A 12,355-nucleotide genomic window follows, 5' to 3' on the forward strand; every position below is an offset into this window, starting at 1 on the left:
GGTTGTATTAGAGTTGCGAAATAACATCGCGGCTTTTCATTAGTGTGGCGAGAAAACGATTACGGTTTGAATTAGAGTTGCGATAAAATGATAATCGTGTTTGCTTTAGTGTTGCGAATTACGATATCGCGATTGTCTTTTGCAATTTTTATTATGAGTTTTTAGAATTTCTTATAGAACTATGTGTATCAGAATCTATCCTGTTTTCTATTGTTTAAAATTAGATTGAGAAAATGTTAGTTCTCAATTAATTTTATAGTATTTCCAGTAGCAATATCAGAATATTTAAAGTAGCTTTTTCATATAGTAAATAGTAATTTTCATTAAATTCACTATAAGAATTAGCGTTGCGATAATGAATGATCGCGTTTTGTTAAGTAGTGTTGCGTCTACAAAATGCCCAAACACCCCGACTGCATTGGTCGGACACAGCTGGTTTAAGATTTAATTTATTTTTATTTTCAAGATTAGCATTAGCAAAAAGAATTGATCGTTTTGCAATCGCACACTAAGAGGAGAATTTTTTTATAAACTGATATTTTAAACAAATAAATTTTTGTGCATGAAAGGAGGGTGGATGGGATCGTGGATAGGGTGACTCTCCACTCGCAGCAACCTCGGTATTATTTCATATATAATTACTAATCGCATTACTATACGTGGTACAATTATTAATTATATAAAAAATAATACGAACTGATTGGCTGTGATTCTTGTTGTATGTAGTTCAAAAAGTCGACTAGAGTCCATAATTCTGTAAATGCGTGTCATTTTAATTCCGACCATTACTAGTGTTATAGCACAGACGAGTGTGTACTTTTACATACATATGTGTATGTTAATTTGCGAACTGATCCCTCTGACTCTAAGTTAGAAAAAATTAGATTAACTGCGACGTTCTTGACATATAATGCAAAAATATGGCATGAAAGCTTATTCAACGCGGACATTACATAAAGAACAATGAAATCCTTTTAACAATGAGATTACTTGACACGTGAGTAGTTACGGAGTGTGTCTACCTATATATAGTTTAGTAGTATTAAAATTTCGTTTCAATTTTAACCACTATGGTTACCACATTTTTGGAAATTAATTTAATCTCACGGACAATTTTGTGATAAATGTTACTAGCTATCGTATTATAGTTTCATAAATTACTGATAACAAGGATAAGGAACACTAGATTGGTTAACGTATTTTACTAGCTCTTTATTAGTGACGCGTACAATACACGTGTTAAACATATTTATCATAACGAAGATAATTACAATTAGAAACCGCACAAAATGTTTCGTATCAAACCGATATAAATAACATTTCACAATATATTCCCGTATTTCAAATTTACTCGATTGGTTATTTCAAGCAGTTTTATTTTCATCGACGAACTGTAATCATAGAAAATGTTCAATAAAAATCTTTTACCGCTTGAAAATTTTCCATATCCTTTTAAAAACTGGTTAATAAAATTTGTACGATTCGTCCTCTAGAAATTTTTAATTGGTGCCGATGTTCTCGACGAGTTTCTGAATAAAACGTTCCGTTAAAGGCGACATATAAAATCTTAATATACAAAATTCCAAATTGATATATCGAGGTTATCCAACGTGTGAAAGGGATATGCTAAAATCGATACCAGAACTTGCAACTATATCCATAATTGTATATACTATTACAAATATCAATTCACAATAGAGGTTGTTCCATTTCCTTTAGATACTATGTCTTTTATACAAGCAATAACATCATACAAATATGGTATATCAATTCTATGAAAAACAATGTCTTCCAGAGGCATTTTTGTGATACAATAGTTCAGCTGGTCGCAGTAACAATTATATGTATATCGCATAAATAAGACGAAGATGTATAGTTTCCTTTACCTCAAACATCGATTATTATCATCTGCGGTAAATACATTCTTCGGGTTTAATTGACGGTCGGTAAATACTAGGGTTATAATTATAGGTTGTTACACGAGTTGTAATCACATTTAGATCAGATAGCAGAGGACAATGCAATGATACAATTCTAGATAGCTTTGATAGTCTTCTTTGATCCAGTATCTAGCTGTGATTATTCATTTCTATAGAAGAGTACAGAAAGCGTAGTGATATATCAAGCGAATGTTCATCCTGTTAGGCTGAGTCCACACTGCTGTTCGCAAGTAGCTCGCGTAGACCCAGCATTATTTCTATCCTTAGTGTTATGTATTGAAATTAGAACCTTACGAATGAATTATTTCATGTTAGAAGGTACATACATAATAAACATCGAAAAGGACTACAAGTGCACTTGCCCATATCATATCTTATAATTGATACTGATAATTCAAATATTAAAAAACAACGATACGTTCTTTACAATAATTCTGGCAGTGAACAGCTCTTATAAGAAGTATTCTACTTATTACAAGTCGTATAAATGTATCTGTACAATTTTAAACAATTCTCGAAATAAATAGTCTTATATTCGAGTTTCGCTGCTTTCACAGTTATATTCGCTACAGAGTCACATTCACATATATATCGATTTTTCCTCACGAATGTGCCATATCTGTTTTACGCTTACTACATGTACAATAATAATAAATAAACGCGCTTTTTATAAATCCCTTAAAAGTTAACCTATAGATGAAATTGTTTCCTGTCATGGTGGAAGATCACAGGAAAAAACGTGATAAGTCTATTCGTGTCGATTTTCAAATTTTGATGCTACTTTACGGCTAGAAGGGGATTCACATAGTTCTGAAAAAGATTTGTTAAATCCAAAGATACAACTCTTTTCCAAATAGCCAATAAATCCACGAAGCTCCGCGACGATCAATATTTTTGGAATGTTCGAGGAAATGGCAAACGTATACACATATTTAATACTAAAATTATATAAAAATGGAGAAATTAACAACGTATTGAATTTTTAAATTATCCCACTGTAAAACATGAGAATTGTTACTTGTTATATTCTTCTCCTGTGATCTTTAATTATAAGCACGACCTATATTATAAAGTAGAAGTATTAAATAATCTATCTATCCATTTACATTTTCTCTCAGTTATTCTACAACAAACTATAAACAGAATTATTAAACACGTATATTAAAGCTATATGCTAACACATTCTTTTGAAACATCTCCCATTAAAAAATGTACCTACCAAATCGAACAAACTAGGTTCTGCATTACCGATACTGGCTTTAACAGACCAGCAAATAGCGTCATCTACTTGTAATGGAACAGCAACAAGCGTAAATCGCTTTGAAAACTCATTCAATCGATCGTTTCCTTCGATAAGTTTGACAGACATTGAAAAGTCTTATTAAATGTAGATTATCATAGATAATCGTCAGATTATCGTTTATGGATCGATTATAGGGTTTATGGTTGCCGGTGTGGTTGGGCCTTCGTGCTGAGTATCGTTTAACATTAACGTCGTTGTTGGTTCTTCCCGCGAATTTTGTGTAACTCTTCTATTCGGAGGAATGTACGTCCACCAAGCCAGGAAAAAGAACAGGAGGGACGCTGCTTTACCGATAAAGGCTAACGCCAGCATGTACCTGAAACAGTGTAAATGTTTTTGACAATGAAAGTCAATTCTTATGGGAATTGGAACCATGTAATCTTTATATGGATACGAAATTCCATATACACTAACCTACATAGTAATAATATCTATGTATATAGATGAATTACAAAAACATTATTATGGTCTGTACAGTAGTAGAATAAATAGAATAAATAACAAAATATAGACAAAGAAATACAAATATACAATCCTACTTTTTATCGATTTCTGAATAGTAGAAATTCATTTTACATAAATAAAAGTGTACAAATAGTATTTGACACGAGTCCAATTTCCTATCAGTCCATAAATTTAGAAACGATTAAGCAGGAATTTGTTGTGTATGTTTACACGATCGATGACAAATCTTAACAAATACTTATATCGATATATATATTTATTTTATCGTACGTACCTGCTCATGTATAAATTATCGTAAACGAGGCAGGATCCTCCACCGTCGCAGGTTCCATTCCATAAAATGCAAGTGTCGTCTATAAGTGCGCCGAACACCATAGGTGCAGGTATCGTGCCCAGAATCCTAACTTTAATCCACTGAATACCCAAGGCAAACGATCTCTGATCATCTCGAACGACCCGAAGCGTCGCTGAAAGCGCGGGCATCGTACAGAGAAAAGTTATGAACATGTTGCAAAACGCTAGAGTAATGAAGGGCCATAGGTAGGAGCACGATGTGTTGCAAGTCGTATTTATTGCCTCGTAACTGATCACATTGCCACCGGTGGTCAGATTTATCGGTGGCTCGCGTATGCAGGTGCAGTCTGAATATACCTGTAAAATACAAAACGGGAATATTAACGCAATGACTACAAATTGGTTCCGAACGTAACATTCATTAGCGATCAGCTATTTTCGTTTACAATGAATAAAATAAATAAAAAATAGACATTGATAAATTCCTTTTCAATTAGGAATTGAACATTTATTTGAACGAGATCCAATAAATAATAGAATAAAATAATAATACTAATTTAATGTTTAATAATAAAGTAACGTTGCAAGCTTGCAACTGAATGAGTTTCTAACGAGCCTACGCTTTCATGAAATATCTGAAATAGCACGTTAGCAATAAAAACAAGGCGAAGATTAAGGAAAATATATACACATGTATATACATATAGTTCGAAGAAACAGGCTAGGCATTCACGAGTTTGCATACTAAGTGCGATAAGAAATCATACTGACTTCGACGTTATTTATCCTCGTTCCTTGATAACATCCTGCATGACAAGGGGAATAGTACGTGATCCCATCAACTCCGCATATTGGACTGAACTCTGACCTCGAGCAGCCGCAACCGTTATTGCACGTGCTGTCCAGTGAAAAAGATTTTCTGCAAACGTAAAATTTCTTAATTACGTAGCAATTTATATCTCTTGCAACTTCTCATAATATTTATATGGATATAGCTGAAGTAGTAGATCTGCATGAATCCACTCGCTTCGAATTGTGACGAAAGTATTCAATAGAAAGTTTATTAATCTACTATGAAGTAATAATCAACGTTTTCTTACTCAAGTATTGCTATACAGTTAGTCGCGATATTATTCATTATTCTATTGAGATTATTAAGATGTAATAAGAATTTATGATAAATAGATAGAATTTCCTCATATTTGGTTTTTCTCGACTGCCATAAAAAACGAAAGGTATAGAAACACGAAAATGGGTAAAAATAAATGAAAGCGGAGATAAACGTAAAAAGAACGAAAAGCAGACATATCATACATCATCGATAAAGTTATAAATATGCATACAGGCAAAATTGTCACATTTTTCGCTAGTTTGGAACGCGAAGTGAAGCAACTAGAAAATGGAGTTTCTGATACGCAATTTTATTCGCTACTGTACTAAAGCTAGTTTTAAACAAATAAACGAAATTAATGCGCACACGGATAGAAAACAATCACGTACTTGGTTTGGTCGGAGTAGGGTACGGTAACTCCGGCGAAGTTTAAATTCGGGCAGTTGAGAACGAAGCACAAAGTGAAGGCGATACACGACGCGGTGGCCAGCAGACAGAACTTTAAAATGCCCGAGCACGGCAAATTAAAACGCTTTATGAGATAACCACCGAGGAAGGTACCGCCACCGCCAGCGGGTACAGTCACTAGACCTAAAAAACACACACAAAAAGGAAAGATAAAAACAGTTATAAAAAGAGGTCCATTTCATTCGAGTACCAGTTTGCACGCGAGTTTAGGTCCTCTTGGTCGTGCCGAAATTTCGCGAAATTACGTCGAAATATTAGCCAATCGTAAATATATCGTGGACGTCGAAATACAGGATGTTTCACGCGAAGATGCCAATTTATCGCTGTGGGAAGGTAGAAGAGGAAAAAAGATTTTATTAGTCAGAATGAAATATCGACTCGAAGGAAAAAGATACATGATAGGTCTATTTTTGTGATCTGACTTTTATGTTACCTACGATTATCATTTGAAATGATTTGATTCTTGCCTACTGAAATCCTTTTCAACCTTCCACGTATCAAGCTATAACTTGGTCTACTTGAAACACGCTGTATAAAAATGTTGACGATGATTTATGTTTGCGACATCCGCGCAGATATCTGACGGTAACATATCGTTCAGCCGATATTTTATGTTGCGCAAAGAGAGTAAAAGAAAAAAAAGGATGCATGATGAAAGAGGAGAATAAAAAATGTTTCGAGTATTTGACGAAAAATGTCGACGATTACGCGTTACGATGGACGAGAGTCACGCGACTTTCTCTCTCGCTCTCTTTTTTCTTTTTTGATTGATTACAACAGAATGTTTGAATATTATTCACCCATTAGTAACGCAGCCGAGCTAGGGCTGACGTTGAATTGATTTTCGATCAGCTTCGGCAGGAACGCGGCGAAACCAGCGATAAGCAATCCTTCACTGGCACCTGCCAGATTCAACATGAAAAATCCTGGATTACCGAGCAGATCGGTCAGAGCACGAGGTAGTTCACGTATTTTCGAGAACGCCTCCCCTCGATCGCTCGAGGACGGCTGCTCGGGCTTCTGATGCGCCTCTGACACCCGCTCTTTGGCTAATTTCTCCGAACCTGAGAAAAGAGTGTCATCGTTGAAGAGTCGATTAACGTTCCACTAGCGAGAAATATTTGGACTATTGCGTATCTTGGCAAGTACATAGTTTAGTTAGAAAATTATATGAAAAGAACGACTGGTATGATTTTAGTCTTTAGTATCATTACAGTCGTGTAAAACGAATACGATGACAGAATGAAATTGATTTCTGATAATTAGTACGTAACAACAAAACCGACGTCTGTAACGTCAAACGTTACAAATCTGTTTCTTACACATGTGTATTTTAAGTTACTAGTTCCAGATTGTAGAAAGGGAAAATCTTTGCGACGTCTTTTCCAAATTGAAGTTGACATACCAGGTAAAGCTGCCGGAAACGCCAAGATCGGTATAGCAATTACGAAACATATAACCGCAGCTGCTAGGAAACCTATCCACCATGCTCCCACCCATACGTTGCTGTTTGGTGTTAAGCCAATCCTGAACAAATATCGTCTACAATTAGCAAACATTTTAAATTATATAGAATTAATAATTATATATAGAACACACACTGCAACCGACTGATCCTTCTTTCGAATTTTCACCGCCTTCCAAACTTTACATCGATCTACGTAGTTAGCCGTCGTTTTAAACGGAAACAGGGAAGCTCGACGGCACTGCTAATATCCGCGAAACGGGTCAATTCTTTCTTTTTTAAACGCTTTAAAGCGGCATTCATATTAAACGAAACTGCGGTAGAAAGTAGGCCGCGCGTAAACAAAAAAGAGCAGGCAAGGATTCCAGGGGAAAAAATGTAATTATCTCGGAACAGTATAGCGGACGACAAGCACGACAGGGTGAGTAGGCCGGAATTGCTCTTCCGTCGCGGAACTTCCGGCGCAACTGGCCGATTTCCTCGCGCTTTTTTAATTGCGCCGCACGGCGCGACTGTCTGAAATTCCCAACCGACCGAGCTTCTGCAACTTTCCCGACTAATTGCCGCGCAACGAGCCCGGAAGTTCTCCTCTCCTCGTGTTCTAAACCGATACGCGGACAAAAGTCTCGTTCGGCCTGCACGATTCGTCATCTACGAAAAAATTCTGCTAATTTGGTTAGGAAATTTGGCTATACGCTGTGTGCTATTAGGGCGACAATAAGTTAAATGCTGCATTCGTAATTCATGAATCATCTTACGTAATATAAAAATAATCGATAATAACAAGATAACACTGCTATTAAACATTTTTTCATGGGAGACGTCTAGCACGAGCAATATTCTCTAACCTCGCCAGTACTTTGAAAACGTTTCTCACTCATCATCCGTTCCTTCACGGCGTACAATGCGCCATCATCATCGTACGAGCATAACCGAGCTCGCCGCCTAGCAAATTCCTTGAGAATCGCGGTATTACGCTGCAATATGTAGCATAATCTATTCGTAGCGTAGTCTAGAGAGCGGAAGGTGAGAAAGCGAAAAACTATGAAAAGTACTCGGAGGCAAGTCGCGCTCGAACCAACATCTGCCGTCCAATCTTTTGTTTCACTACGAAATTAAACGAGCCACATACATCGTGAACCTAAATTCACGGTACAAGAAAAATAAGGGACTACGAGTGAAAATAAAACTGAAAAATACGTCGTACTGTAGGATAAGACGGTACACAGTAATTTTTGTGTTACGCATATCGGTAGACCGCGGATTTTTATGAAAATTCGTATCTTCGCGCACATAAATAACAAGATGGATTCTAAATAGAGAATTGTTTTATCCATGAGATATTATAACGAGTATTTTAAATGGAGTATTTTTAAGGAGTAACGTCATTGTTATTACGTTATTTTCGATAGATCGATTTGCAGTTGTTGAATCACGAAAGATGGCATAATTTTGATTGGATCCTTCTGAGATTATTTTAATTAATTATTATAAAACATATATGTAGTTCACCGTAATAGACAGTCTCACTATCTTTGATTTCCTTTCGAGCCATAGCGTATCCTTGGTTTCACTTGCACTAGGAATTTAGGTTTGATTGGATCCTTCTGAGACCATTTTAATTGATTGTTATAAAACGTATATGTAGTTCACCGTAGTAGACAGTCTCACTATCTTTGATTTTCTTTCGAGCCATAGCGTATCCTGGGTTTCACTTGCACTAGGAATTTAGGTCCACGGTGTATAGTGGCTATTAAGCTGCTACAGTAGACGCGAGCTTGCAACCGGAAGTGGTCGTAACGCAAACGGCTACTCTACTCTTTTCCTCCATTCCAGCTCCATTCAGCTGCATTCAGCTCCATCCAGCGGAATCGGAAGGAAAATGTAATTGCACTCGCGAGAATGTTATTAGCTCTCGACAAACGTTTTCGTCCCTTTGTTTTTATTCGAGGTTTCTGTAGGGACGAAGCGGCCTCTCTCTGTTTGCAAATTATCGGATTGCGTTCGCTTCGACACGCAATTTAAGTTTGCGGAAAACTCGGTAAATCCTGTTGCGACCCGGCCGTAAAACTTCCGCCGTTTAGGCGGTTACGAGAATCGAATTTTAAATTGAGGATTAGCAGGCTTCAACCGGGAAGCGCGTCGTAGTTGATGTTGGACAAAGGATGTTGTTCGATGGTTGGTCGATAGAGATGGGATATTCTCGATGAATTTTATCGATAAAAACAGACGTGTTAAAACGATTATTGAAGCTTGTGATAACTAGCTTCCGAATAGGTAAATGTATAGTGCGAAATTGAGGATTACGTCAAATAGATGACTGGATTTAAGCTTCGTGATTAGTAATTCACTCTTAAATATTGTACGAAGTATAGTGGTAAAATGACGGTAGGGATGTTGGATGATCAAAATTGCTTTGAACCGATTTGAATCAATAAGGTGAATAATTGAAATGAATAATTCTACGTTCGTGACAGTAACCGAAAGCGCATATGATAAAAGTCTACGACAGGAAGGAAATATTATCCATTTGAAAAGATGGAAACTATCAAAATTCAATTGATTTGATTAATTTGATTAATTTTTGAATCGAGTTCAAGCGAACAACGTTTCTCCGATTCTTTCATAGTCTCGATATATTTCTCTAAATATCTGAAATTTAACTAGTATCATCAGCAAATATGATGTTGGACGTTGAATCAATTCGATATGACGAACAGGGATATTTTATCGATTGACGAAACGAATATTTCTAGCAGAGGCTTTACGTAACTTTTTTCCCGTCGGAGTTACGTTTGCTACGTCCGATGGGCTGGGCTCATTTTTTCCTGGCAAAACCCGACTGGGAAGAGGTGATTGATTGCCCGGAAACGGCTGACTAACTGCACGATCATCCCTTAGCAGACTTAACTGCTCTATACCGACCGAAGAAATCGCCGTTTAGCCTTCTTTTTCCCCCGTTTTCTTTCTATCTGTCAGTCGTAACTGATCTTTAAATGACACTCGACTGCTATGACTTCCAGATGTTCAATCTGTTCGTCGGTAGAAACACGGAGAAATGGAAAAGAAATTTTGATAAGCTGCTTAATTTCTAACGAAATGGAAATTTTAGATTTCCAGACAGATTAACATTCGAAGAAATTCAGATTTCAACCTAGAAGAATTTTGGAAGAAGATGGAAGTCCCTGCCAGACAAGTAATTTTAACTAATTTCGGATATTTATATAATTTCCTCCGATTGTTTTTAATTGTAATTTTAATCGTAAGTTAAAGTTAACGAAGAGTCGAATAACAGAAGATGGGAAAAGCCTTGGTTCGATCCAGTGTCAAAGACCTTTCAAATTTCCATCTCGAAACCATTAAATACATTATGAAACATTCTCGAACATTTCCGCGAAATCGTACGCGCAGTCTCGCGAAAAAGAATCCATCTGCTGAACCTTAAACGCTTGGAGAACATTAAAATTGGTGGAAAGAGAGGATCGTCGCACGACTTGCAAGGAAGAATTACGATGGACGGACAATGGCTGGAAAGTTGTCCGCGTTCATTATGCGTTTTACGTCGGCTAAAGGGGTTCATAGTCGTCGAATGCCGATGGGGAATGACGCGTAATGGGCTCACCATCGGAATTTGTCGCCTCTCGTGCCGCTACGCGTTAAACGCGTTTCCCGCTTTTTTCCCACCGCTTTAAGAGTGGGGGTGCGTTTAGCCAGGCCGTCACGGCAACTTTATTAAATTCCCGCCAGGATTTATCGGCTGTTTGCCCCGATCTGTCCAACATTTGGGGCCGAATGTGAGCATTACTACAATACTCGCTGTTACTTGACCATTTATACAAGGAAATTTACGATTACGACGTAGGAATGTTGGAGATCTCCTATTCAAAAAACGGTAAAGTGAGATACAGTGCAAGTTATATTTAACGCATAAAATAATATTAATAGCTTAACCGAACATCGCTGTGTTATTCGGAGCCAATCGTGATCGAATCTCATTTTTCTATCGCTAGAAAATGTCTCAAATTCTACGAATATAAATTGCTGAAACGAAATAGGGGCATGAAGAATGATACGCACCGGGGCAGGGTTAAAACTATAAATTTCTGGAACACAGTAAATAGAGCTTAAAGATACGATAACCATGGAAAGATAAAGAGGAAAACCACTTTCCGAAAGAACGCTCGCAAAAACATGTTACTGTACACCAGCATCGCAAACTCGCAGAAGCTTCCAATCTGACACTCGACAACTGGTAGTACGCAAATACGAGTGAATCACGTTTCTCTGAAGCACATTGCAGATGCATCTTACACCGTGTTGTAAGAAATTCGAACTTTATATTCCTACATCTTACACGTACGTAAATCCACGTCGCAGAATTTCGAAATTAATCGCGAGATCTTGGAGACGAGACACGAGGTTGGGGATGGGAGAGGCAGTGAAAAATGGTCGGGCATGAAGATTTCGTGGTAAACCAGCGAGGAACAGGATCGTGGAAATAGAATTTTCATGGCTGAGATCTTGTTTTAAACGGTGCACGAATAACGCCCGAAGAGGAATCGAGTTAATGGACAGGGATGATGTTGCTGGTATACACGGGCTATCGGATTTTTATCATCTATTTTTGCTGTTTCACGGCCTTGAAAAGAAGCTTCGCAGGAGGAGCAGCAGCTTGTCGTTACGACGGCCAAACGTTCTCAAACGTGTTTGCATCGCTTAATTATATCTTCTTGTCCCTGAAACGATAACGAGGATACCGATGTCGATGCTCTTTTTTTGGTCTCGTATCACGGGATTAATTGATTAATCTTTGCTTCCGTTGATTTATTAGTTTTCACGAGGCAGACGAATTCCTTTCGGTGAAGTTTGGAAGACGAGGAAATGGGGTTTTTCGGTTTCATGGAAATTAGTTTAATTTATCAATGGGGAGTAAGAGGAAGAGAGTTTGAGAAATAAAAAAACTACATAACCATGAAAAAGTATTGAAGTAAATTTTCTTCTTGAAATTTTAATTTTTTCCTTCGTGGAAGGAACGCTTTTTGAAAACAACGTACATGACACAGAACTGCCATAATGCCGCAACAAAAGTCGATAATACATAATCTTCAGTTCAGTTACACGATACGACAGCCGATTTTTCAATTCTACGAAGCAAGAACTGCGCAGGGTGGTACGGAAATTTTGAAGAAAATACAATCTTTGTTTCCAATCTGCTCTCTACCCCGTTGAAAATATCTCGGAGGACCATTAGAGCGTATAATGGGCCGCGATTAATAGCGCATGTAACCCCATGGACGCGGTTGCACGCA

The 12,355-nt window shown here is 37.3% G+C and overlaps 1 protein-coding gene across 4 annotated transcripts in view; it reads right to left on the reverse strand.

Moving 5' to 3' along the window:
- Window positions 1-1,191: 1,191 nt before the first annotated feature.
- Window positions 1,192-12,355, reverse strand: part of LOC100742624 (solute carrier organic anion transporter family member 4A1) — a 48,596-nt gene continuing 37,432 nt past the window's right edge. For 3 of the 4 annotated variants that reach the window (XM_012383967.3, XM_012383964.3, XM_003488300.4), the window contains 6 exons: window positions 6,987-7,108; window positions 6,382-6,645; window positions 5,503-5,704; window positions 4,774-4,921; window positions 3,983-4,359; window positions 3,361-3,559 (listed from right to left, as the gene is read on the reverse strand). In XM_012383967.3, coding sequence (XP_012239390.1) covers window positions 3,361-3,559; window positions 3,983-4,359; window positions 4,774-4,921; window positions 5,503-5,704; window positions 6,382-6,645; window positions 6,987-7,108 — 1,312 coding nt within the window. Of the gene's footprint in view, window positions 3,560-3,982; window positions 4,360-4,773; window positions 4,922-5,502; window positions 5,705-6,381; window positions 6,646-6,986; window positions 7,109-12,355 lie in introns of all 4 variants that reach the window. The other variant, XM_012383968.1, reaches the window with a different exon arrangement.

This window comes from Bombus impatiens, unplaced genomic scaffold (assembly GCF_000188095.3).
Source record: "Bombus impatiens unplaced genomic scaffold, BIMP_2.2 scf_0225, whole genome shotgun sequence".
NCBI classification, from domain to species: Eukaryota; Metazoa; Arthropoda; class Insecta; order Hymenoptera; family Apidae; genus Bombus; species Bombus impatiens.